Source organism: Microcaecilia unicolor, chromosome 13 (genome assembly GCF_901765095.1).
Source record: "Microcaecilia unicolor chromosome 13, aMicUni1.1, whole genome shotgun sequence".
Taxonomy (NCBI): Eukaryota; Metazoa; Chordata; class Amphibia; order Gymnophiona; family Siphonopidae; genus Microcaecilia; species Microcaecilia unicolor.
Genome location: NC_044043.1, coordinates 38034533 through 38060836, shown reverse-complemented (window position 1 = coordinate 38060836; position 26304 = coordinate 38034533). Strand labels below are relative to the sequence as shown.

Genomic DNA, 26304 nt, shown 5'->3' with positions numbered 1-26304 from the left:
CCACTCATAGGACTGCCACCTAATTGATTAACTGATTTACTCTAGATAGTCTGAGATATGATGTTTCTACAATAGCCAGTCATTGCAGTCAAAATGCAATGACATCTAGCATTAGAATTTCTAGGGTTAAATTTTGAGAAATGGCCAGTCTGTGCAGCAGGCTCTTTAGGGTTGTAACTGCCACTCCATGTAGACTGCACCTCCCTCTCCACATGCATTCCGTTTTGGGTATAACTGCCCCTCTGCGCAGGTTAGACTCCTCCCCCCCCATGCCATTCTGTTTAGGGTTTGACTCCCCCAATGCTATTCTTTTTAGAGTTATAACTTCCCCTCTGTGCAGGTTAGATGCCCAATATCATTCCATTTAGGGTTAGACCCCCCCCCCCAATGCCATTCTTTTTAGGGTTATAACCTGCCCCTCTATGCAGGTTAGACCTCCCCCCCCCCCCCCCCCCCCCCCCCCCCCCCCCCGTGCCATTTAGTTTGCTATTGTAAGCTCTTGGGTTAGGCTTTTGATGTATTGTAAACCGCTCTGAACCCTGAAAAGGGGTGTTTTGCGGTTAATAAGAATAAGTTTGATGTTGATATAAGTGCAGATATGTGCAGTTAGCTCTTATGTCATCCTGTTTAGGATTATAACTGCTGATAGGTTCAGTTAGCTCTAATGCTTTTTTAGAAGCAAAGTACAATCACTTCATTGTTGCTTTGGGCTGTTCTGTGCATGTTACCCTAGAGTTTTATTTCCATCCTCTTCCCATTAAAAGGATCTCCTGTGTTAATCCTTCACCACCTCCTCTGAGAGTCCATGCCATGCATCCATTATGCTCTCTGTGTAAACAACACTTCCTTAGGCTACTTCCTCTTGTAGCTTTGGATCATGACTTCAAGTTCTGCATTTCTCTGTCCTTTATGTTCTATTATTTATATCCCGCCTTTATCCAAGGCGGGTAAAAAGCAAATACACAAGTTAAAAAAACAGCAAATGACCAACAAACACTTACGCTGCAGAACAAGTAAGTTAATAGAGCGTTGGCAAATCAAAACCATTCATCAATTTTGCCTAAAAGATGACATTTAAGTATTGCCTTGAATGATGAAACAGTCTGTTGTGATTTCAGCAACTTGTTCCATTCCCAGGGGCCAGTCACAGAAAAGGCACCAGTCTTGGTGACTGTCAGACGTAAACGTCTTAAACTCAACATAAAACGCGCACATGCACTTGCTCATGACAACGCTCTCGGTGGCACATACACTGCAGCACATTACTCAAATAAAAGACAAAATCATGGTAGAATCCTAAGGGCCCTGTTTAGCATTTTTAGCACGTGCTAACCAAGGGCCTTGCCAGACCTCGAGGTAAGAGGGGGCCAGAGCCCACGGTGGTGGTGGGGGCACATTTTGGTCTACCGCTGCCCCCCTCCACTGTCTTGCTGCTCCCCTCCACCGCCTTGCTGCCCTGCTGCTCCCCACCCACTGCTGCCGCTGTACATCTTGGCTGGCGGGGGTCCCCAACCCCCACCAGTTGAAGCACCGCTGCTGCAAATATCTTGGCTGGCAGGGGACCCCAACCCCCATCAGCTGAAACCTTCATCCAGTGCTGGTCTCTGGTGCTGCACCGCCGCCGCATTACCTGCCCTGCTCTTTCTTTCCCTCACATCCGGCGCGCCAGAGACCAGTGTTAGATGAAGGCTTCAGCTGGCGGGGGTTGGGACCCCTGCCAGCCAAACTAGGGGCCCAGAGCAAATTTGGGGGGCCCAGGCCCTCATAGCCCCACATAGCTACGCCACTGTATTAGAGACACTCATATATTCGTATGGGTGTCTCTAGCATTAGCGCACACTAATTTTTAGCAAGCGCTAAAAACATTAGTGCGCCTACAGCACAGCTAAGTAAACAGGGCCCTTAATGTACTAGCAACAATCATTTCAATTTCAGCCGTTGCACCACAGTAAGCCAATGCAACTGCCGTATCAGAGGGGAGACATGCTCAGGTTTTGAAGATCCACATATCAATCATGCAGCAGAATTCTGCGCTACCTGCAACGTATACATGATGCAGGCAAACCCACATATATAATATTGCTGTAATCCAGGTTACTAAAAATCATTGCCTTTTCCACCTTACAGTGCCAGTTTATGCACGTCTCAAATGTTAATAGAGTTTGTAACATGAAATGTTAAAATTTTGTAGCCCACTTTGACAATCAAGTTCTAAGCAGATTACAATAAATAATCATAGGATTTACACATTTCTAGTTAAAACGTAACCTTACGACACACAGAAGAAGCATCCCCAATCCCAGTACAGTTTCATAAATCAAAGGAAATTAAACAGCATTCAGTTGGGCCCATCCTTTTATCCCAGTACTATTTAAAATTCATACAAGTAGCAACTCATCAAGTATAAAATTTTACCCTGCTAGTCCTAGAATTAAGGACTTTGAAATCCAGTTCCCGTATATAAAAGAGATCATTTGAAAACAACCGTGTTTTTACTGCTTATTTAAAATGAGAGCCGTAATGTGCCATTATCATGCACTTAAACACAAACTTTGATATCACAGATTCCTATGGCTGGAGATTCCTGTTAGGGCTTGTGGAATTACCTTGATCTTTTGCTATAAGTTTTAACCAGCATTGTCAGGACTCTAGAATGGCATGAAGTTTGCAAATGGCTTGGTTTTATTACAAAATATTGTACAGTTCTGTTATTTAGCATCAAGGTTCATTTGTTATACATGTTATATAGATTACCCTAAATACTAGATGTCATCCATAAATTGCAAACTTTAGCAAGTTATTCTGTGACAGTTTTTCTAAATGTAGATGCACTGAATCACATCCTGACCTGCCCAGATCTGAGAGAAATTTGAAACACTAATGCAGTGCTAGTTGTGACAATGTACAGTGTTTCCAAATCTGAATCCAGGTCACCATGAGACTAGGATGCTCATGGAAAGACTTGCATTTCATTTTCTTTTTCATTTGATTTTCCATTTCTTTTCATGTCATTTTTTTTCATCCATTCTTTTTGTTTTGTTCCTTTGATTTTTAACACCCATGTTTTATAATGTGCATCGTTTTCTCAATAGCATGTGCTAAACTGATAGACGCCAATATTCAGAGAATTTAGGCTCCTAATTTTGGGACACCTTTACCAAGCTAATTAAGGGGCCCTTTTACGAAAGGGCATTGGAATCTAGGCTTAGCAAGTCTTAACCTGAGACTTTCCTGCACACTAAACCCAGATTCACAATTTAAGATATTTTTCAATCATTTTTTTTCCGGTCATGTACTGATGATCACCTCTTCGACAAAAACTGCACTGGCTCCCTATCCGAGAACGAATCAACTTCAAGGTCCACACATTAATCCACAAGATTATCCACGGTGAGTCTCCAGACTATATGATCAATCTGATTGACTTTCCCACCAGAAACATGTCTGAAACCTCGCGAACTTACCTCAATCTACATTACCCCAATTGCAAAGGACTCAAGTACAAAACCTACTATGGATCCAACTTCTCCTTCCTAGGCAGCCAACTCTGGAATGCCCTCCCCAGACCTATCCGATCAATCAGGAACTACCTACCCTTCCGGAAATCATTAAAAACCCATCTGTTCAAGCAAGCCTACCCAAATGAACCAAACTAATCCTATGAACCCATTTACCCAAATACTTGCACATCTCTACCCACCTATATCTTCTATTATTCTGCTTACTTAACTTATATTTTTCCTATCAAGTTTCACTATCAATAACCTGTAATCCCTATTACTATGTAAGCCGCATTGAACCTGCTTTGAGTGGGAAAGCGCGGGGTACAAATGTAGTAATAATAATATAATTAGCATAAAACTTAGGGGCCCCTTTTACAATGCAGCGGCATGCTTACCGTAGGCTTACCACGCACCAATCCGGAACTACCGGATTGGAACGCTGGAACTTAATCGGCAGTAGCTCGATTATCGCTGGGTTAGCACAGGAGTCCTTACCACCATTTCAATGGTGGCGGTAAGGGCACACCACCAAAATGGCCATTTCTGTTTCCCAAAAATAAACAGCCTTTACCCGCTAGGGTAAAAGAGGGCCTCAGTACACGTCATAAACATACGCTGATGCTAGCGCAGGCCTCCTATTTAGGGGGTGCTAAGTGTTCCCTTGTTAACTCTGCCTTAGCCAGTTAGCATGTGCTAATGTGAATGCAGTAGCTGATTAACACTTCCACACCCATTCTGCGCTCAGATGTTATTGTAGAATTAGGCTCTCACCTAAACAGAGTTACCCTCCTCATGGGGGAAATTGTATTACTGAGTGCCTCCATTTAGACATCCTGAGGGCAAATGGTGAGATCCTACTAATATTAATAATTTCTATAATGCTACTAGACGTACGCAGCGCTGTATACTTGAACATGAAGAGACAGTCCCTGCTCAACAGAGCTTACAATCTAATTAGGACAGACAAACAGGACAAACAAGAGATAAGGGAATATTAAAGTGAGGATGATAAAATAAGGGTTCTGAACAAAGTGAATAAGGGTTAGGAGTTAAAAGCAGCATCAAAAAGGTGGGCTTTTAGCTTAGATTTGAAGACGGCCAGAGGTGGAGCTTGACGTACCGGCTCAGGAAGTCTATTCCAGGCATATGGTGCAGCAAGATAAAAGGAACGGAGTCTGGAGTTAGCAGTGGAGGAGAAGGGTGCAGATAAGAGAGATTTGCCCAGTGAGCGGAGTTCCTGGGGAGGAATGTAGGGAGAGATGAGAGTGGAGAGGTACTGAGGAGCTGCAGAGTGAATGCACTTATAGGTCAATAAGAGGAGTTTGAACTGTATGCGGAAACGGATAGGAAGCCAGTGAAGTGACTTGAGGAGAGGGCTAATATGAGCATAATGACACTGGTGGAATATTAGTCGTGCAGCAGAATTTTGAACAGATTGAAGAGGAGAGAGATGGCTAAGTGGGAGACCTGTGAGAAGCAAGTTGCAGTAGTCTAAGCGAGAGGTGATAAGAGTGTGGATGAGGGTTCTGGTAGTGTGCTCAGAAAGGAAAGGGCGAATTTTGCTGATGTTATAGAGAAAGAAACGATAGGTTTTAGCAGTCTGCTGAATATGTGCAGAGAAGGAGAGGGAGGAGTCGAAGATGACCCCAAGGTTACGAGCTGATGAGACAGGAAGGATGAGAGTGAAATCCACAGAAATAGAGAATGGGGGAAGAGGAGAGGGGTTTTTTGTAGTTCATGCTTTATCTTCAAAACAATGTGGAACTTATTATTGACATGTAAAGTAGTAAGCTGTGATAATTCACTTAAGTTTATGCGAGGTTGCTGTATAATATATATGTAATAGTCGGTACTCTAGAGTATAGATCAGAGTTCACCTTCTAATATCTTTACTTTAGATTTTATAAAGGCTCTTATTTTTATGTGGTGGTAATCTATTGAGGATAATGCAGGGTCCCCTTGCACTCATAAAAACTAGAAAGAAAATCTTTATTTTTTCATCTCTTGGAGTTTTAGGGTTTTGGTCACTTTTGTTAGCAGCAGTTGTGGAAGGCTTCCTTCAACACTAAGGAGTAGCAGCAGTTCATAAGGCAGTACTGGAATAGTTTATGTGGTCTTTGTCATATATAACTGGACAATACTTAATTCTTTCTCCTAGACTACCTAATTCATTCTATTACTTATGAACTTTAACGCAATCACCACTCTGTATTTCTTTACCGGAAATGACGATTGCCATCACGGTACAATGTAAGCCACATTGAGCCTGCAAATAGGTGGGAAAATGTGGGATACAAATGCAACAAATAATAATAATAATTATATGTGCAGGTACTTCTCTGTCTAAGCTTTTTTTGCACCTGGGCAATGGAGGGTTAATTGGCTTGACCAAGGTCACAAGGAACTGCAGGGGGAATTGAACCCAGGTCACCAGGCTCAAAGTCTGCTGCACCAACCATTAGGCTACTCCTTCACCCAGGTGATGTATTTTATCAGTTGAAGCCTAAAATCAGAAGCTGTAAGTAAAATATAGTACAAGCTACAGCATATTCATAAGCAAGGTCATGAGTAAGTATTTAAATATAAAATCCAAATCAAGGCACAATTAGCTGAAAAACATTTCCCTTGCACCACACGCTCCATGTATTCTAATTTGATATAAATAAATTTGTCACCTCTAAATAAACTTTCCGAAGAAGCTTTTTGCATAGTTGTGTCTTTTGCTGTTCTAGATGCACTCAAAAACTGATTTTCCAAAGAGAGTTAGCAGCCCAAATTGTTGCCTTTGAAAACTGACTAGGTTTGAATTCTTGAAAACTGGAGCCTGTGCACCTTAGGTCCTTTAAATCTAGGACAGTAAATTGCAGGTTTGAATTTTTGTCCCTAATTTTAAAGCTCTGAAACCTTAGATGAATTTATTGGCTAAAAATAGGCACCTGCCTCTGGAATCTAATTTAGGGGACCATTTACTAAGCTGCAGTAAAAACTGACCTGTGGTGGTAGTGTGGGTGGGTGTTTTTGGCACGTGCCAGGCCATTTTTTTACCGCGTCTGGGGAAAAGGACATTTTTTTAATGGACCGGGAAATGGGAGTGTCCTAAAATTAAAACTAGGGCGTGACTATTTACGGCTTGATTCCTTACCTCCACCCATTGATCTAGCGGTAAGGGCTCACGTGCTATATGCACAGTAACCGTTTGGCAAGCACCAACTGCCGATTACCGTCAGAAATGACAGACACGTTAGAAAATAAAGCCACTTCTTAGCTCTGGGATCAGTAGCATGGATCTTGCTAATACTTGGGATTCTGTCAGATATTTGTGACCACTGTTGGAATGGGGATACTGAGCTGACCCAGTATGGCTATTCTTATGCTCTTATGTTAATTGCTTGTTAACCAATTTTTTTGTGCATTCATTGGGTGGCAGCGCTGGTGGTTGGGAGGCGGGGCTAGTAGTTAGGGGCGTGGCTAGTACTGGGCAGACTTCTACGGTCTGCGCCCTGAAAATGGCAGATACAAATCAAGGTCAGGTATACACAAAAAAGTAGCACATATGAGTTTATCTTCTTGGGCAGGCTGGAAGGACCGTACAGGTCTTTCTCTGCAGTCATCTACTATCTTGGATCTGCGCAGAGCTTTTGGCACCATATATAGAATCCAGGGGATAATGAGTATGAGGACACTGCAGGGTATTTATAAGTATCAACACATGTACCCTAACTGATTTAACTTTTGAAGCGTGTGTGGACAAATGGGGGAAAGGGGATGGGACTTGATATACCACCTTTCTGTGATTGTTATCAAAGTGGTTTACATATTATATACAGGTACTTCCTTTGTACCTGGGGCAACGGAGGGTTGAGTAACTTGCCCAGAATCACAGGGAGCTGCAGTGGGAATCAAACTCGGTTCCCCTTTATCCCTTGGGATGCGTTTTCATTCTTGTTTTTGTTCTGTTTCTTGTGTTATATCATGTCTTTATGCTGGCTATTTCTTATTTTCTCCCTAACTTACCCATTCCTGCACTTGGTCAGTTTTATTATTTATTTTATTTATTTATTGCATTTGTATCCCACATTTTCCCACCTATTTGCAGGCTCAATGTGGCTTACAGAGTTTGGTTATGACATAGTTATTCCATGATATCAGATACAATTGTTCAAAGATTAGGTAAGGGGAGAGAGAAGGCATTAGGCAGGATAGAGGTGGACTGTAATAACTGTGTGGATTGGTGAGGCAGTTTTTTTTCTCTTTATCTTATTTTATTTCATCTTATCTAATTTATCTTATTTACTTTTATTTATTATTTTTCCTGCTAACCTTCCAGCCCATGCTTAGCTACCTACATCTATGTTTATATGTGTAATTCCACTTGGCTGCTTTTACTGCAATTTACTAGATTGGGGTGGGGGAGGAGGGGATGTAAAAGGAATAATTCTAGCTGCTACTTTGACTTCTGCTAGGTCTTGGAACTTATTTGACAAAGTTTGATCTGTTTGATTACTCTGTTTGCTTTGCCTAAGTAGATAAGAGCCCATTGTGTGTCTTGTGCTAGACTGTTGGCTGTTTTATGATTTCCTTCATTGTTCGTTCCATGTTCTTATATCCAATATGTTTGTAATGTATTATTAAGTACACCTAATAAAGTTGATTAAACAAAAGGCAATACATGCACCTGGGTGCCTTCATAAAACTACTGTGGAGCAAGGGTTCTCAACCCAGTCCTCAGGACACATCTAGCCAATCAGGATGCTCAGAATGAATATGCATCAGATACATTTGCATGTACTACCTCCGCTGTATGCAAATCTATCTCATGCATATTCATTGTGGGTATCCTGAAAGCCTGATTGGCTATGTGGGTCCTGAGAGCTGGTTTGAGAATCAATGTATGTGTAATGTGGGGGCATGTATGTGCCATAGGAATAGATGCATGCGTGTGTATTTTAGGCTCCATCTATTCAACACCCTGTGAAATACCTATGCCAGTGGTTCCCAAACCTGGTCCTGGAGGCACCCCAGCCAGTCAGGTTTTTGGGATACCCACAATGAATATTCATGAGGGAGATTTGCATGCAGTGGAGGCAGTGCATGTAAATCTTTCTCATGAATATTCATTGTGGGAATCCTGAAAACCTGTCTGGCTGGGGTGCCTCCAGGACCAGGTTTGGGAACCACTGATCTATGCACATCTTACATAAACGTAGGCATTACTGAGATTATTTAAAAAGGCTTCTCCGCATATAAACCCTCTTTTGCACACGGAAAGGGGGCTTTTCTGAAATTGCATAGCTATATATATTCATGTAAGTACAGGTACTGAGAGTACCATGCATACACTTATATACATGCCACATGTAAGAATTCCCAGGGGCGGAGTTGTGATGCACATGTCTACTTTATAAAATACAGTCCCTGTAATAGCATCAGCACGTGGATTTGCCGCATGCCGAGGCCCCCTTTTACAGTAGCAGGTAAAAGGAATTGGGTGGCGGAGCAGGTGGGGGGAAGAGGGGTTGGTGGTTGGGAGGCGAGGATAGTGGAGGGCAGACTTATACGGTCTGTGCCAGAGCCTGTGATGGGAGGCGGGACTGGTGGTTGGGAGGCGGGAAATACTGCTGGGCAGACTTATACGGTCTGTGCCCTGAAAAAGGCAGGTACAAATCAAGGTAAGGTATACACATATGAATTTATCTTGTGGGCAGACTGGATGGACCATGCAGGTCTTTTTCTGCCGTCATCTACTATGTTACTATGTAAGGACTTTTTTTTTTTAATGGAAATGGCAGTGCAGTTAAGTGTAATATTTGCCATGCTGCCATTTTCAGGGTAGACCTTAAGGGCTGCCTCGCTAACCCGGTGGTAACCGGGCAGTGCGTGGGGCTGCCCGATCACCGCCAGCAAGCCCCTGACATAAAAAAATAAAACTATTTTTTTCTATGCTGGTAATGGCACGTGTAGGGGGCAGGCACTAGGAGTCCGGAGGTAATGCCGGATTGGCACGCAGCAAAGCGGCAGTATGTGTACCACCGCCTTGTAAAAGGGGTCCTTAATTTCTTATGCCTTCACTCTCAGTACCAGGTGGATCTCGCTGTCTTATTACAGCTCTGCTTTGTAGCTTAAATAAAATCTCTCTGCAGTGCATCCAGCTGTGAAGAAAAACTGCAATTATGTACTCAGAAGTCAGAAAAAGTAAAAATATCACTAATCAAGCTGTCTGGCTGAGATGCAGGAGAAAGGGGGATGACACTGTGACACAGGAGGCTGGGTTCATGGCTTTGATGATAACCCAGGCAGTCACAGCGCTCATGACTTGAGTTTTCACCATATTTGAAACGACTGTTCTGCTGTTCCCTGGATATGAGCTATGAGAAATTGTTCTGCTTTTTTGGGATCTGTCCGGTACTTGTGGCTCGGACTGACCACTCTTTATTTATTTAAAACATTTCTATTCTCATTCTAAACATTTCTCGGTGGATCACAATCATTACATACATAATCATGAAAACAAACAGATCAACAAACATTTAGCATAATTAAAAATATATAAAAATTCCAAAAAGTAGAAAACTTTCTGCCATTTTAATAAAATATTCTCTGCTGATTCTCATAGTACCGTATGAGACCCCGCTATATGCTTGGCAGAATAAAGATTCAGTAACCTTATTGAAATGTAAACATTTAGCAGACTTTATAGCCATATGATGTCTGAAGTCAAATTATACTGCTCCAAAGTAACCCTCAAGGGGTGTTTCCTCCATTCCTTTTCGCATTTCCTAAGAGCACTTTTTAGTGTTCTAAGTTCTTCGGTGAACCAAGAAACACAATGAGAATGCTTTATAGATGTCTCTTTCAAAGGCACATTTTCCTCAAAAGAAGACAATAAAGTATTGTTCGAAATATCTACAGCTGCCTCAACTTCTAGATGATCTGAATTACTCAACTTCTAAGCTAAAGAATGTTTAAGCCTGGCATCCTGTTGAAGCCAGGAAGCCAGGCTCAATGGACCTTGGTCTGACTCAGCATGGCACATCGTGTGCTCTTATGGGATGGGGGAGGGGGAATGAGGCTTCTTGAGCTTGAGAAAGTGATAGTGATGATCATGGTTGTCTTTGGGAGGTTGTTGACCTTGATGTGATGAATTATAGATGTGCATTTCACATTCTGGAGTAGATTCTGCTTCTTCCGAGGGCAAAAAAACTAGCTGTAAATCAATGCTGTGCTATCTTGCTGAACCAGTTTCTGTAAACTTGACATCAAGCGACTACTTAAATGTGATTATCATTGCTACTTCAACATGGTTCAAAGCAGGTACAATGAAGTACACACCATAAGCTAAAAATGTTCCTGTTTTAATTATAAAGATTAAAAAAGAAACATAGCCCATATGCTAAAAGGGTTCTAGTCAGTTCCTACCTGGCACCCATCAATTCCCACCTAGGACAATTCCCACTGAACCAATTCCCACCATACCAGGGAGGACAATTCCCACCCATAACCAAAAAAAAATACAAAACACACTAGGATAAATAATCACCCTCCCTTTTCTCTTCCACATCGTTTGGGGGGGGGCAGTACTCCCTCCCCCCTCCCCAACAACATTATCTTTTACACATCCCTTTCCCCTTCCAGACATGCAGTTCATGTGCGGGGGCAATGCCCCCCCCCCCACACACCCCAAACTAGGTTTCAACCTAATTCATGTTTAATCTGGGATCTAAATGTCATACAACTTCATTGTCCCTTCTCCAAGTGCACATCAAAGAGCAAAGAAACTTGTAGAAATATTTAGATCCTGCGGGCAGTTAGATCTAAGATATATTTGTTCATATTTATGCATAATTTTAAATAAGATAAATAGGATTTTGTTCATGTCTTCAAGAAGGGAATAGTCATAAAATGGTTAGAACGCAGACGATTGACACCTAGAGAGCGTGGAGGGACATAATCGAATGGGGCTGGCCATCTATATGAGCGGCCATCTCTAAAGCTGGCCCCGTAAAGCGGCATACCCGACCGTATTATCGAAACAAGATGGCCGGCAATCTTTCGTGTCGATAATACGGTCAGGGTCGGCCAAATCTCAACATTTGGGCTGGCGTTAGAGATCGCCGGCATTAGAGATCGCCGCCATTGGTTTCCCACCGATAATGGAAACTAATGGCGGTCATCTCAAACCTGGCCAAATCCAAGCCTTTTGGTCGTGGGAGAAGTCAGCATTTATAGTGCAGTGGTCCCCCTCACATGCCAGGACACCAACTGGGCACCCTAGGGGGCACTGCAGTAGACTTCACAAATTGATCCCAGGTGCATAGCTCCCTTACCTTGGGTGCTGAGTTCCCCAAAACCCACTACCCACAACTGTACACCACTACCATAGCCCTTAAAGAGTAAAGGGGGGCGCCTACATGTGGGTTTTGGAGGGCTCACATTTATCACCACAAGTGTAACAGGTAGGGGGGGGGGGGGTATGGACCTGGGTCCGCCTGCCTGAAGTGCACTGTACCCACTAAAAACTGCTCCAGGGACCTGCATACTGCTGTCATAGAGCTGGGTATGACATTTGAGGCTGGCATAGAGGCTGGCAAAAAAATGTTTAAAAAAGATTTTTGGGGGGTGGGAGGGGGTTGGTGACCACTGGGGGAGTAAGGGGAAGTGATCCCCGATTCCCTCCGGTAGTCATCTGGTCAGCTGGGGCACTTTTTGGAGGCTTGGTCCTAAAAATAAATGGACCAAGTGAAGCCGGCGAAGTGCTCGTTAGAGCTGGCTTTTTTTTCCCCCCATTATTAGCAGTGCAATTTTTCTAGCAAAAAAGGTGCCGGTACTCAAATGCCAGGCCACCCTTCAGGGGTGGGGTGATCACTGAGGGACTCACCCCACAATAGCCAGGCCCCCTGCAACCAGTCACAGAATCTATGACAAGGCAGAATTGGTGTGTTGAGCATGAGCTCCTTGTGACTCTGGGCAAGTCACCTAACCCTCCATTGTCCCATGTAAGCCTGCCATGAGTGGGAAAGCGCGGGGTACAAATGTAACAAAAATAAAAAAATAAAAATAAAAAATGAGCTTTTTCAGTAAAACTTGTGGTCCATGGGTCAATTTTAGCAGACACTGGAAAAGGTGCCGGTACTCAGTACCCCCGAGAACCCCCGAGTACCCCCTCAAAAAAAGCCCTGATTATTAGCCAAAGCCAGCCATCTCGTAACCACGCCCCCGCCCTGCCTTCCCTACCATGCTGACACGCCCCCTTTAACTTTGGCCGGCCCTGCGATGGAATGCAGTTGAAGACGGCCAAAATCGGCTTTCGATTATACCGATTTGGCAGGGTTCAGGAGATGGCCGGCTATCTCCCGATTTGTGTCGGAAGATGGCCGGCCTTCTCGTTCGAAAATAAGCAGGATAGTGACAGATTCTTCTCCTTATATGTGGAGTCTGCTTATTTTTGGTGAATGGAGGGGTGAAAATCTCCACCTTACTCCCACTGATACTCTCAATTATAACAACGGTTATACCGGTAGACGAAACTGGCTAGAGAGGGGATGGTTTCTGTATGCTGGGAGGCCATATTGTCTTATATGACTGATCTAGAAGTGTGTGTGGGGGGAGGGGTATTATGAGAGGAAATGTGGCTTTGGTTTGCCCCTCATACCTAGTTTCCCACCCCAAACATTTCTGTCTAGAGACACCACTGAGTACTGAAAGTCAATTTCACTTTTCTTTAGAAGGAGAGAATTTGTAATCATGTAAATTATATCATACAGTGCTTATATACACCAAACAGTAGATATTATTAATCTTAGTTTTTTTTTTACAAATTCCATTTTAGCATTGGTATGTTTACAAGATTGTGTCAAAACTGAAAGAAAAGAGATAATGAGATTCCAAGGAGCAGTCTGTACCAAAGCAACACACTGGTTGCTACATTTTTAAGTTACAGGTGCAGTCTCATTGTATACAATTTCTGTGTAAAATGTAGACCCTCTTTTGGAAGGAAGCCAGCACCTTGCAAACTCAAGAGAGAGACTTCAGTAATTCGCTTTGTGTGGATTTACCAGCAATGACGATGCAGCAGGGCTGCCGAGAGGGGGGGGGGGCAAAATTCCCCGGGCCTCCAAGGGGGGGCCCGGCGCCGGGGTCAGGCCGCCGGTGCTGCAGTCCCCGGTCTCACCTGCCTGCCTCCTTGGCTCCGGGCCCCCTGCATTCAAAGCGGCAGTCGCAGATCGCGTCTCTTCTGGCCTTCCCTCCCTGTGTCCCGCCCTCGCGGAAAGCGGAAGTTACATCAGACGAGGGCGGGACAGAGGGAGGGAAGTCCAGAAGAGACGCGATCTGCGACTGCTGCTTTGAATGAAGGGGGCCCGGAGCCGTGGAGGCAGGCAGGTGAGACTGGGGACTGCAGCGGCGGGGGGAGCGATGGGGAGCGACAACGGCAGGAGGAGCGATGGGGGGGGGGGCGGCAGCGGCAGGGAGAGTGACAGCAGAGGTGGGGCAGTGGGGGTGGGGCACGGAGGTGGGGCGGCCTTGCCCCAGGCCCGGCCTAGTCTCTCGGTGGCCCTGCGGTGCAGTAGGGGTGGGAAGTACCGCCAGGCAGCTGTGGTAGCCTGGTGGTACTTCCGTTATAGTGAGCGGTAAGCCCATGTTGGGCTTACTGCTGCTTAGTAAAAGGAGCCCTAAGTTCTGCTGGCAGAGCCTCAGCTTCAGATATAGAAAGAGGGATAGTCTCTGGGTTAAGCAGAACAATGCTAAAATCAATTGGAGTAAAAGTGACCTGATCTGTTTGTTCTAGCTGCATTAACAGGGTAGGGGTGAGAATGATGGAGACTCACCAATGCTCTTGGAAAACCATAAATGGCTGAGTTATGTTCCTTGCTTGATGAACTATTTTGCCTGTGAAACACCTGAAATTAGCAGTGATAAATGAAATTGGCTGATGGAAGTCAGTGATTGAATGGATTGCCATTGGAAGAAGGCAACTTGTATTTTTAAAAATATCAATAAATGGTATTTAACCACTGCCTTTAATGCTACCTTTTCCTGCCACATGAGAGAATTGGCAAGTACATCTTTGGAAGGATTATGGTCGACATTTCTCAGGGTGGCCTAGGAATTCCAAGGCAGAAAATAAATCCTGAGGTTTCCTGTTTTGGGGAATTAGATATTCCTGTTTTTCAGTCACCATGGAGGTCTTAAGGACATGTTTTAGAAAACAGAACAAATAGAAGAGAAAATCGTGCTACTTCTTCGTCACAATGCTGCATTTAGAGAAACTAGGTTGAATTTTTCAGCTCTCCAACATTTTTTCAAATGCAATGTCCTTAAAATGTGGAACATGTAAAACCTCAGAGGTCAAAGTAACTTTGGGTGATACCTGGACAAAGTTTTAGTTCTTAAATCCGCGCTTAATAACAGCTAAATTGTGTCAAGCCATCAAGTTAACCAGTTTAAATAAAATCAGAATTGGGGCTGGGGGTGTTCCTAGGGTACTGTGAATCTTTGCCTGGGCTGTAGAGAAATTCAGCATCATCCAAAGTTATCATGTAAGTCAACCTGGTGAAATAGGAAGCCCGAAAGTATTCAAATAAAGTTCCCTGGACAACTTTAACTGAATTTAGTCTTGTTTGGATAAGTCCCACTGAATATCTGATTAAGGTTGTACAGAGAACTTCAGGGCCCTGTCATTGAAGCTTGCACTAAGTGCAAAGAAGACCATTTTATGACTATGGGATTCTTAGCATTTTATATGGCACCTGAAAAATCCATGCAAAAAACATTTCACCGAGGCGTATTCTCTAAAGTAGGCCTAAATTTTATAGAATACACTTAAATTTCCGCGCGGTATACAGAATACACTGAGTGGCTCGCTACGCAACTAAATTTATTCACGTCCATTTAGGCCCCATTTTGCTTGGTGTAAATCCCAGTGCGTAAATTAGACGCAGATTGGGCTTATTCTATAATAATACGCATAGATTATAGAGATGCCCATGCCCTACTGGCCACGCCCCCTTTTAAACTATGTCACTTAGAATTTAGGTGCACCATGTTATAGAATACACTTAGGTGTCTTTTCACCAAGCTGCGGGAAAAAGGGGCCCTGCGTTAGCTGTGGGGACCGTTTTCGCCACATGCTGAGGCCCTTTTTACTGCAGTGGGTATAAAGGCTGAAAAAAATGGTTATACGGTAAGATTTCACTTAGCGTGTGGCCATTTCGGGGGAAAGCACTTACCGCCGCCCATTGAGGTGGCGGAAAGAGCTCCTGCACTAACCTGGTGGCAGTGCGTATTTCCTAGTAAAAAAGGTGCCGGTACTCAAATGCTAGGCCACTCTTCAGGGGTGGGTTAATCACTGAGGGACCCATCCCACAATAGCAAGGCCCCCTGCAACCAGTCACAGAATGTATGACAAGGCAGAATTGGTGTGTAGAGCCTCTGCTTTTTCATTAAAACTTGGGGTCCATGGGTCAATTTTAGCAGACAACGGAAAAGGTGCCGGTACTCAGTACCTCCAAGTACCCCCTCAAAAAAAGCCCTGCCTGGCGGTAACCTGTGCTACCCAATGACCACAAAATAGGGATGTATTTTCCCTAGCACTAGAAATGGCGCATGCTGGGGCTGGAACTGTCACCGGTGCCCGCTTTGGATAGGCGATACTCTGGATTGGCTTGAGCTTACTGCTGTTTGTAAAAGGGCCCCTTAGCGAGTTGTGTGCATAAATCTCAATTAATGCCAATTAGTTCTGATAATTTGCTTAACATCCAATTAACGGTGCTGATTAGCTAGATGACCAATTAAGTTATGCAGATTGTTATACAATATGCTTTGGTTTCCGGGTGAATTTTCAGACACCATATAGAGAATCTGGGGGGGTTAATGAGGGCTAATTCTGTTAGCGTGAGCAAAGCTTCAGTAAAAGGATCCCTTCATAACTTAACTGTTCACCAGATTGAGGAATATTAACTTCAAAGTCTTTGGGAGCAGTAAGAAAGCTCCATTACAGTTTTACAGCTGGACTCTGATTTTATAATTCTGGAAAAAGAAAAGGTTTTATTTTGATCATAAAACAGGTACATTTCAGACTTCAGGACCTCTTTGCTTATCTTCCGAGCTTGTTAAGGCTCAATCCAGCGCTGAAGTTATGAGCTGGATGGAAATTTTCTTCTTGTTATTATTTTATAGTACCTTCTGATTTTAGCAAATTTATTATCTGCCTTGATCATTATTAATTAATATTATGTCATCACTTTTATTAATGTTGCACCTTGCCATGAGCACCTCCATGGGAAGACATGTTATAAATGAAAATTTGATTTGAGTCAGGATAGCTACATAATTTGAGCTACATTTGCAGACTTTTTTTCTGTTTCCTCAGCTCTGTAATGTAGAATAACTCTATAGAATATTTTTTGTAATGCTCTTTAAAATTTAGTACAAGGCTTTTATTCACACTTGCTAAATATTTGCAACGTTTCTGTTTTTCATTTCTCATTTTTTGAATCTCGGTTTCGTAGGCTTAACTAGGCTAAGGTCTAGCACACAAAGGAATTCTGTTTCATGTACAACACTGCCCAATTATCATTCTATCCCCATAATCATTTCTTCCATTGTAAGTTATTTGTTCATTAATTTGTCTCTTCTTTGAAGTCTATGAGAAGCTGCATGTGCTACACTGTCATCCCTCTGGGGCTTTTTTTTTTTTTTTTGGCTGTGGTCTCTTTTTCCATTGAAAGACTTCAGTTCTTGTGTATCACTTAATCCAGTTTGAGAGCAGAGTTCTAACCAGTCTCTAGGTCCTGGAGAAAACTGGATTTTCCATAGGCTGAAATGGTTTTGTTCAACCAACTCGGGAATTAGTAGTATGCAGGGGAGTAAAACAGTTGTTCTATTTTGGATTGTATTTCATTGACTTTTTTTTTTTGCATTTTTTTCTGCATGTTGTTGTATGCAGAATCATTTTAGCATGCACTCACATTATTTAGCATATGCTAGCCTACAAAACTGATGAGACAAATATTTTATAGTTATTATCCATTACTTATTGTACAAGTCGTTGTAAAAGTCGTTGGTGAGGCCCCACCTGGAGTATTGTGTTCAGTTTTGGAGGCCGTACCTTGCGAAGGATGTTAAAAAAATGGAAGCGGTGCAAAGAAAAGCTATGAGAATGGTACGGGATTTGCGTTCCAAGACGTATGAAGAGAGGCTTGCTGACCTGAACATGTATACCCTGGAGGAAAGGAGGAACAGGGGTGATATGATACAGACGTTCAAATATTTGAAAGGTATTAATCCGCAAACAAATCTTTTCCGGAGATGGGAAGGTGGTAGAACGAGAGGACATGAAATGAGGTTGAAGGAGGGCAGCCTCAGGAAAGATGCCAGGAAGTATTTTTTCACAGAGAGGGTGGTGGATGCTTGGAATGCCCTCCCACGGGAGGTGGTGGAGATGAAAACGGTAACGGAATTCAAACATGCGTGGGATATGCATAAAGGAATCCTGTGCAGAAGGAATGGATCCTCAGAAGCTTAGCCGAAATTGGGTGGTGGAGCAGGTGGGGGGAAGAGGGGTTGGTGGTTGGGAGGCGAGGATAGTGGAGGGCAGACTTATACGGTCTGTGCCGGAGCCAGTGATGGAAGGCGGGACTGGTGGTTGGGAGGCAGGAAGTACTCTGGGCAGACTTGTACGGTCTGTGCCCTGAATAAGGCAGGTACAAATCAAGGTAAGGTATACACATATGTTTGTCTTGTTGGGCAGACTGGATGGACGGTGCAGGTCTTTTTCTGCCGTCATCTACTATGTTACTATGTTATTGTTATTTGGATTTCATGTACTTGCAAATCCTACTTTTAACCGTGAAGTTCAGAGTGTGATTCAAAATATAGGGGGTGCCAGCAAATTCTAAGGGCTCCAGAGGATGTTCTTTAATGACAGTGAACCTTATTTATTTATTTATTTATAGCATTTGTATCCCACATTTTCCCACCAATTTGCAGGCTCAATGTGGCTTACATTTGCCGTAATGGCGATTGCCATTTCCGGTTAACAGAATTACAAATGGTATTGCATTAAGGTGCGTACATACGTGGTAAAGAATAATACATTATGGTATTGCATATAGGTTCCTGAGTGGTAGATTGGATTGTAACATATGTTGAGTCATCAATTGTAGAGAAAACATTTTAAACATTAGGATTAAAGTGGTAGTGCTTGTTCATTAATAGCAGTGAGGTTAGTCAGTCAAGTGATAAGAGTTCTGTTCTGTCTAGTTCGTGATCAGTCTTGTCATTTAGACATTAGGATGGTTGTTTATGGTATGCCTTCTTATGTTTATTCACTCAACTGTAACATACTCTGCAACCCCTGGACTTAAGAATCCCTATTAGTTACATCCCTTTAAAGGTTACAAGGGCACAAGTGATTTGCAGAAGAAAATGAACTAAACTGTTTATTATTTTCCATGTGCTATTTGTAAATAGCATGCACTTAAAAAAAACCATAAATGTAACGAGCACAAGCAATTTAGAAGTGCACGATCCTGTGTTTGTTACATTCTGCTCCAGTTTAGAAGTGCACGCTCCAGTGCTCGTTAACACCAGATATTAGGTCATTTCTTTCAGATGCTACAGAACGCAGAGAAGTTCGACTTGTGCACTATACAGGGACTCCTGAGGCAGGCCCTCGTGGCCGAAACACAATGCTTGTCGAGTCCATTTACCTATGTTTGAATAAAACTCCTGATGTGAACTCTTTGAGTCCATTGGACGTTTTTTTCAACATCAACCTTTGTGTCACCTTTGCTGCCGTTCGCCTGCTCAAACCTACGAATACCAGATGAAGATAACAGAGGAGCTCCAGTTCCTGGAAAGCATATAAACAATTTGGAATGTTCACTAGGAAAGAAAGACGGCAAGGGACAGCAGGGTAATACTGCAGAGTATAAGAGGCCATTCGTGCTATACGTTACAAGAAGTAAACAGAACTGAGCGACAGCTGCTGCTGCTGCAGTGTGCAGAATAATTAATGATAATAATGAGGTGCAGACGGGAAAAGTAACATAAAAACAAAGAGCAGGAAGAGAAAGGGACGGGGTATATGGGATAAGAGCAAGGTCAAAGGATTTAGGAAAAGAATGACGCTGGTCAATGTCCCTGGAAATTATATGCAGGAACATCTTTTAGGGCAGAGGATCATTTTCTGAATAAAGGACTGAAAAAAAAGAGACTGCCGGCAATAGGGTAGGGCGATGAAAATGAGACCGAGGGGCCATTTTACTATGCCATGTAGGAGTCTACACGCGCGGAATGCGTTCCAAATCGGAGTTACCGCCCGGTTACAGTGTGTCCCTTGCGGTAATTTCAATTTTGGCGCGTGTCCGCTACGCGCATCTGAAAAATATTTTTTATTTTCTGGTGGCATTTGACACACGTAGGTCATTACCACCCAGATTCTTTACCACTTGGTCAATGGCTGGCAGTAAGGTCTCAGACTCAAAATGGACGCACGACAATTTTGATTTTGCCGCACGTCCATTTTCAGCAAAAAAAGAGGCCTTTTTTTAACAGGTGCGCTAAAAAATGGATCGGCGCGCACCCAAAACCCACACCTTAGTAAAAGGACCCATTATTGTGGCTAGCCTAAAATCCCCACTGGCTGTGACATCCCAGGACAATGTGGGAAGTTCTCTATTATGGAGCTTAGTAAAGAAGGTGTTGCATTAAGCATTTCTTGATGAGATATAACAGGCTTTGAAATTCTGAAGTAGGTGAATGGGCTGTGTTGGCATTAGCACACGGCAACAGCTAGCGTGACTTAGAAAACGGGGGGGGGGGGGGGGGTAGTTAGAGATGTGCATGTGCAAAAAATCTTGTTTGTGGAATATTTGGGGGTTTTTTTCTTGTTAATAAAAATTTTTAAAATTTACATTAGGACATTTTAATGTGGAGTTTATCCTTTGGAATAGTCACTGGAATTTTTTTTTTAATCTGTTTGATTAAGAAACTATCATTTCCAAAAAATAGTAACATAGTAACATAGTAGATGACGGCAGAAAAAGACCTGCACGGTTCATCCAGTCTGCCCAAGAAGATAAATTCATATGTGCTACTTTTTTTTATTTGTACTGTCCTCTTCAGTGCACAGACCGTATAAGTCTGGCCAGCCCTATCCCCGCCTCCCGACCACCAGCTCTGGCACAGACCGTATAAATCTGCCCAGCACTATCCCTGCCACCCACCACCGGCTCTGGCACAGACCGTATAAGTCTGCCCAGCACTATCCCTGCCACCCACCACCGGCTCTGGCACAGACCGTATAAGTCTGCCCAGCACTATCCCCGCCTCCGAACCACCAACCCCGCCTCCCAACCACCAAATGAATTGGACAAGAAGATCTGAGTTTGCAAATTGTCTCGTTATGGGAAAGAAACTGTCAGGAAACTTTGCGACTCTTTTACAGAGCTGCAATAAGCGCTAGGGTACGCTTACTACATCTTAAAATGGATTACTGCGGGATGCGCTCAGATGTCCTGCAGACTATATGCTGTCATTTTTTACTCTCCCTTTTCGGTGTAACTCCATCACTTTACGGGATATATTATGTTTACATCTTCCATCTTCTAAATTAGGTAGATTCAAAGCAGTCTTCCAGTCTTCTTTTGCCTTCATGGGAATAAAATTTTGAAATGAGCTTCCGGACATCATGAGATCTCTTAATAGTTTCTTGCTATTCAGAAATACTCTCAAAACATGGTTATTTGAGAAATTTCAATCGATTTCTGTTCTGGGTTTTTCTGGGTTTTCTCTGTGTATCATTGCTGTTTGTTATTCTCAGGTTTGCCTGGTTTTCTTTGATGTAAACCACATAGAATCGACACACACTAAAAGATGTTTTTAGTCAGAGGGGGTGTGTCTGGTGAGGGGTGGAGAGTAGGCGTTCCTGTGCTAATCAGTTAGCTGCATTACCGCACGCTGTCTTTGTGAGCCCTTATGGCTTACACAACAGGAGGCCCTTTTACTAAGCCGCAGCAGAGCGAGCGCTTCTTTTGTGTGTGCGCCAGGCCATTTTTTGCTGCGTTCTGGAAGAAGGGCCATTTTTTTAAGGGACCAGAAAATGGACATGTGGCAAAATAAAAACCAGCGCGTGTCCGTTTTCAGCCTGAGACCTTACCATCACCCATTGATTTAGCAGTAAGGTCTCATGTGCTACCTGGGCGGTAGGCATGCAGCACATGCACACTGCTGTTTACCGCAGAGTAAGCGCCACACGGTAGAAAATAGAAAATATTTTCTTCCATTTGTTTTTTGGCACACGCCAAATTCAGAATTATCAACCGGGGCACTCAGTAGCTGGGTGGTAATGCCGATTTGGCACGCACTGGACGTGCCTTTTTTAAAAGGGCCCCTTGGTGTCGGTAAGTGCGCCTGCGGTAGTTCTTTTTAATGGCTGCACGCTAACGGCAACAGTAGCATATGAATTTAAAGACAAACTGAGGGAAATTATTGAGTACTATTCTTCAAAAGTTATATATGTAAATAATAAGAATAGATTTAAACATTAATTATCATTCCAAATATCTATTTATTGCTATAATACTTCTACCTTATATATTGTACCAGTCAAACACATATATATATATATTCTTGAGCACAAAGCTTTAGTTATTGTATTAGTCAGGGCTTTTTTTTTGGGGGGGGGGGGTACTTGGGGGTACTGAGTACTGGCACCTTTTCCATTGTCTGCTAAAATTGACCCATGATCCCCCAAGTTTTAATGAAAAAGTTCAGTCTCTACACACCAATTCTGCCTTGTCATAGATTCTATGACTGGTTGCAGGGGGCCTGGTTATTGTGAAGTGTGTCCCTCAGTGATCACCCCACTCTTGAAGGGTGGCCTAACATTTAAGTACCGGCAGGCACCTTTTTTGCTAGAAACAATACACTGGTATTAATAATTATATTATTACAAATACTTAGACCAATGTCCTTTGAAATCGTAACCCCACAGTTTTATCATCAAAAGTCCTTTGAATTGAATAAAAGAAGAAAAGAAAGAAGATCCCGTATGTTGTGATATATCAGTTCAATCTTATCTTTGTAATCCAAACATGATGAATTCAAACACTTGAATTGTGAATAATTTCCTGAATTTTGATCTCGATGGTCTATATATAAATATTCTTGCAGCAAAGATAAGATTGAACTGATATATCACAACATACGGGATCTTCTTTCTTTTCTTCTTTTCTTCAATTCAAAGGACTTTTGATGATAAAACTGTGGGGTTACGATTTCAAAGGACATTGGTCTAAGTATTTGTAATAATATAATTACTAATACAATAACTAAAGCTTTCTGGTCAAGAATACAATATATAAGGTAGAAGTATTATAGCAATAAATAGATATTTGGAATGATAATTAATGTATAAAACAGTAGTGTATGGCCATTAATAGAAAAAGTAGAAAGTCAGCCATTTTCCAGTTGTGATAAAAATGGCCTTAGTGTGTTGAAAAGACCCCATACAGCACACTAAGGCCACTCTTTACCCCAGCTTAGTAAAAGGACCCCTTTACGACTGAAAATGAGTTTGTATGTTCTCTGTCCTGTTTACTTGGTTTTATCAGAATTTCATTTTTTATGTTCTCTTCAGTTTTCATCTGCAGTTTCATGGTGGCAGCCCCAATCTTCGGTTACATAGGGGATCGCTTCAATAGGAAGATCATTCTGAGCTGTGGGATCTTCTTCTGGTCTGCTGTGACCTTCTCCAGCTCCTTCATCACCAAACAGGTATGAACTTTCTTAAACACAGGTTCGTGAGTCAAAGCTTCTGGTCAAAATTCATAAGTCTCCTGATGGGTCTGCTGGTTGCAATGTGTCAAAAGCCAAGTCAGTTTTTAGGGTAATTCTATAAGATTTAGGCATTAGGAAAGCATGTATTTGAAGTCTGCTCTAAAGAAAAGTAGACATTTACTAGAATAAGAGTGGCTGAAATGCACCTATAATTAAGGTGTAAATGGTTGTGCCTAGATTGCAAAAGACGACACATGGATTAGAAGATGTTATAATCTATGCACAAAATTAGGTGCCCTGCCTAAAGTCCAGAAAACAGGAGTGGGAAGTGGACCATTGACTCCAGAGACTGGGACAGCGTGAGTTCCTCATTGAAATCAGCAGATTCAGCGCCAGGGGAGTTTCACTTAAGCAAGACAAAGGGAAACCAGAACGGCGGGGAATGGTTTAATCCAACGGTCTGACCCCCGGAACAGAGCCGAATTCCCGAACCTGCCTCCATAGCTACCAGAATCTGCCAAAACAAACAAACAAAAAGTCAGGCTTTTTACCATTGGTCGACCAGACTCCTGAGGCAGGCCTGTGGCCAAAACATGGATCTGTGTCGAGTCTGTAATAAAGGTTTTCTCGTTTTATCCTCCTGTCCCAGTCTCTGGTCATTGGTCCACGTCCCACTCCTGTTTTCTTGTCTTTTTGATTTGTGGGATTTCATTGATCATCCACCTAGGTGGATTTACCTGTCCCTGCCTAAAGTCCAGCCATGTAATTGACATGTAAACCCACCCATTACTCTAGTGGCAGAATATTGCTTAGCCAGAAACTGCTCATTCACACATGTATGTGTTCCCATACGTGTGTCGATGATTATAAATGATTAGAATACCTGCATTTGCCTGCGTTCATGTCACCTAAAATGAAGCAGCTCATTACAGAATTAACCCTCTCCCCCTGTGCAAAATTGTGCACACGTTATAGAATACTGCCAGTTAAAAGGGGCCCTGCATTAGCGGCAGTGGCCATTTTTGTCGCATGCCAGGACCCTTTTTACTGCAGTGGGTAAAAAGGGCCAAAAAAGAAATGGCCATGTGGTAAGTTGACACTTGTCGTGTGGCCATTTCGGAGGCAGCACATACCACCACCCAGTAAGGGCTTCAACGCTAATCCAGCGGAAAGCCCTGCACTAGAGAATCAGGCTTGATTTTCTGTAGTGCCAGAAATGGTGCACACTGGGGGTAGTTCTGGGTTGCCCCGCGGCAACCCTTTAGTAAAAGGGCTCCTTAGGTGCTAATTGGCTATAATTGGAGTTAATTGCTGCTAATTAGCAGTTCTGAGGGTAACTGCACTTAGTAGGTATTCTCTAGTCTCGGAGTGTAATTTCTTTAGCATGCATCTGCTAGGGGTGAGTGGACGTGAAAGGGGCATGGGCAGGGTCGCCGAGAGACTGGGCCGAGCCCCCGCTGCCCCCCGAGGTTGCCGCTCCCCCCTCCACCCGCCCCGTCCGTCTGCCATCGGGCTGGGCCCCCTGCATTGAAATCACAGCGCCTCTCGCCTCCATGTGAAAGCGCTGCAGACAGCAGGGTAGCAGATCGCTTTCCTTCAGGCCTCCTTCCCTCCCTGTGTTGGGACACAGGGAGGGAAGGAGGCCCGAAGGGAAGTGATCTGCTGCCTGCAGCGCTTTCTCACAGAGGTGAGAGGTGCTGTGATTTCAATGCAGGGGGCCCGGCCCGGTGGCAGTCGACGACGGAAGGCGGGTGGGGCTGTGGTGCCAGGCCCCCCTTGGAGGCCCGGGGAATTTTGTCCCCCCTGCCCCCCCTCTCGGCGGCCCTGGGCATGGGTGGGTCAGCAGCTTGCCCAGTATTTACAGGTTAGTTTATAGTCTACTACCACTACGCATCTGACCGCAGGTAGGCACAAGCATTTATACCAGCCACTGAGCTAGTGTAAGTGCTTGAGCCTAAAGTTAGGCGTGTGACTGCGTATACTCTAGCGCAATTTGAAAAGTGCCCTTTTCCAGATGTGAAATGGGTTTTATATGCAGAAAGGACTAGATCCAGTAAATTGTGCTGAAAAATCAGTGCAGAAAAAATTATGCACCCAGCTGTATTTTCTGTAAAGGGTATCCACACTTTATAGAATAGCACCTAAGCGCCTAAATTAAGGTGCCTGCTTTTGGCAGGCGTAAACGCCAGTGCCTTAATTAGGTGCAGATCGAGCGTATTCTATAAAAATGCACATAACTCATAGGAACGTCCCGTCAACATGCCCACTAAAAATGCACGTCCTAGGATTTACGTGCGGATCGTTATAGAATACAATCCGTGTGTAAGTCCTAATTAAGGCCAATTAATGGCAATAATCAGTCTAGCAGCCAATTATGAGCACCGATTGGCTCATTAATCAATTAAGTTGTGTGTGTGCAAATTGGCGATGCGTACTGATTTGCACGTTCAACTTTAGTCGTCATATATAGAATCCTGGGGAAAATACTTTATTACGGTTACTCCAGATGGCATGTATTTCTCACGGAGAGATGATGCACCTGACGTTTCTCCCTAGGGATCATGAAGATATGTCTTAAATATGCACACTGACCAGTTTTGGGGAAAGCAAAAATATCTGTGCGTTAAATTATGGACGTGGTTCATTCCAGTAGTTAGTTCAGGTATGCTGTCTCCTGTGCCAGCAGAGTAAACTTTCCTGTGGAATGACAGGAATCTCTCTGCCGTACCTGGCTCCGGTGCAGTAAGTAGGGCACTTGCCAAGAGCTTTTATCCTGAACCACAATTAGCTCAGCTTATTTTACCTGTGGTTCTGTCAGAGCCTGTTATTTTTAACCATCCAGGATGTCAGAAAGCGTGGATACTGTAATACTTCTGCTGCAAGCTCCTGGAATAGAGAGAAAAAGATTTAATTGTTGTAGGTGGCAACATTCCTGTGGAGGTAGATCACAGCTCTGAGAGCTGGAGATTGAGCTCCCCGAGGCTGCGGCAGCCCGACTGCATTCCACAGCTGGTGATGCTGC

General features: G+C 43.4%; 1 protein-coding gene across 2 annotated transcripts in view; it reads left to right on the top strand.

Moving 5' to 3' along the window:
* The window catches only part of SPNS2 (sphingolipid transporter 2), a 219385-nt gene that overhangs the window by 110704 nt on the left and 82377 nt on the right, over nucleotides 1-26304 (top strand). For both annotated transcript variants that reach the window (XR_003939903.1, XM_030185886.1), the window contains exon 3: nucleotides 23143-23279. Coding sequence is in view for 1 of the 2 variants with exons in the window: in XM_030185886.1 (XP_030041746.1) it covers nucleotides 23143-23279 (137 nt within the window). In the remaining variant the exon portion in view is untranslated. The remainder of the gene's footprint in view (nucleotides 1-23142; nucleotides 23280-26304) is intronic.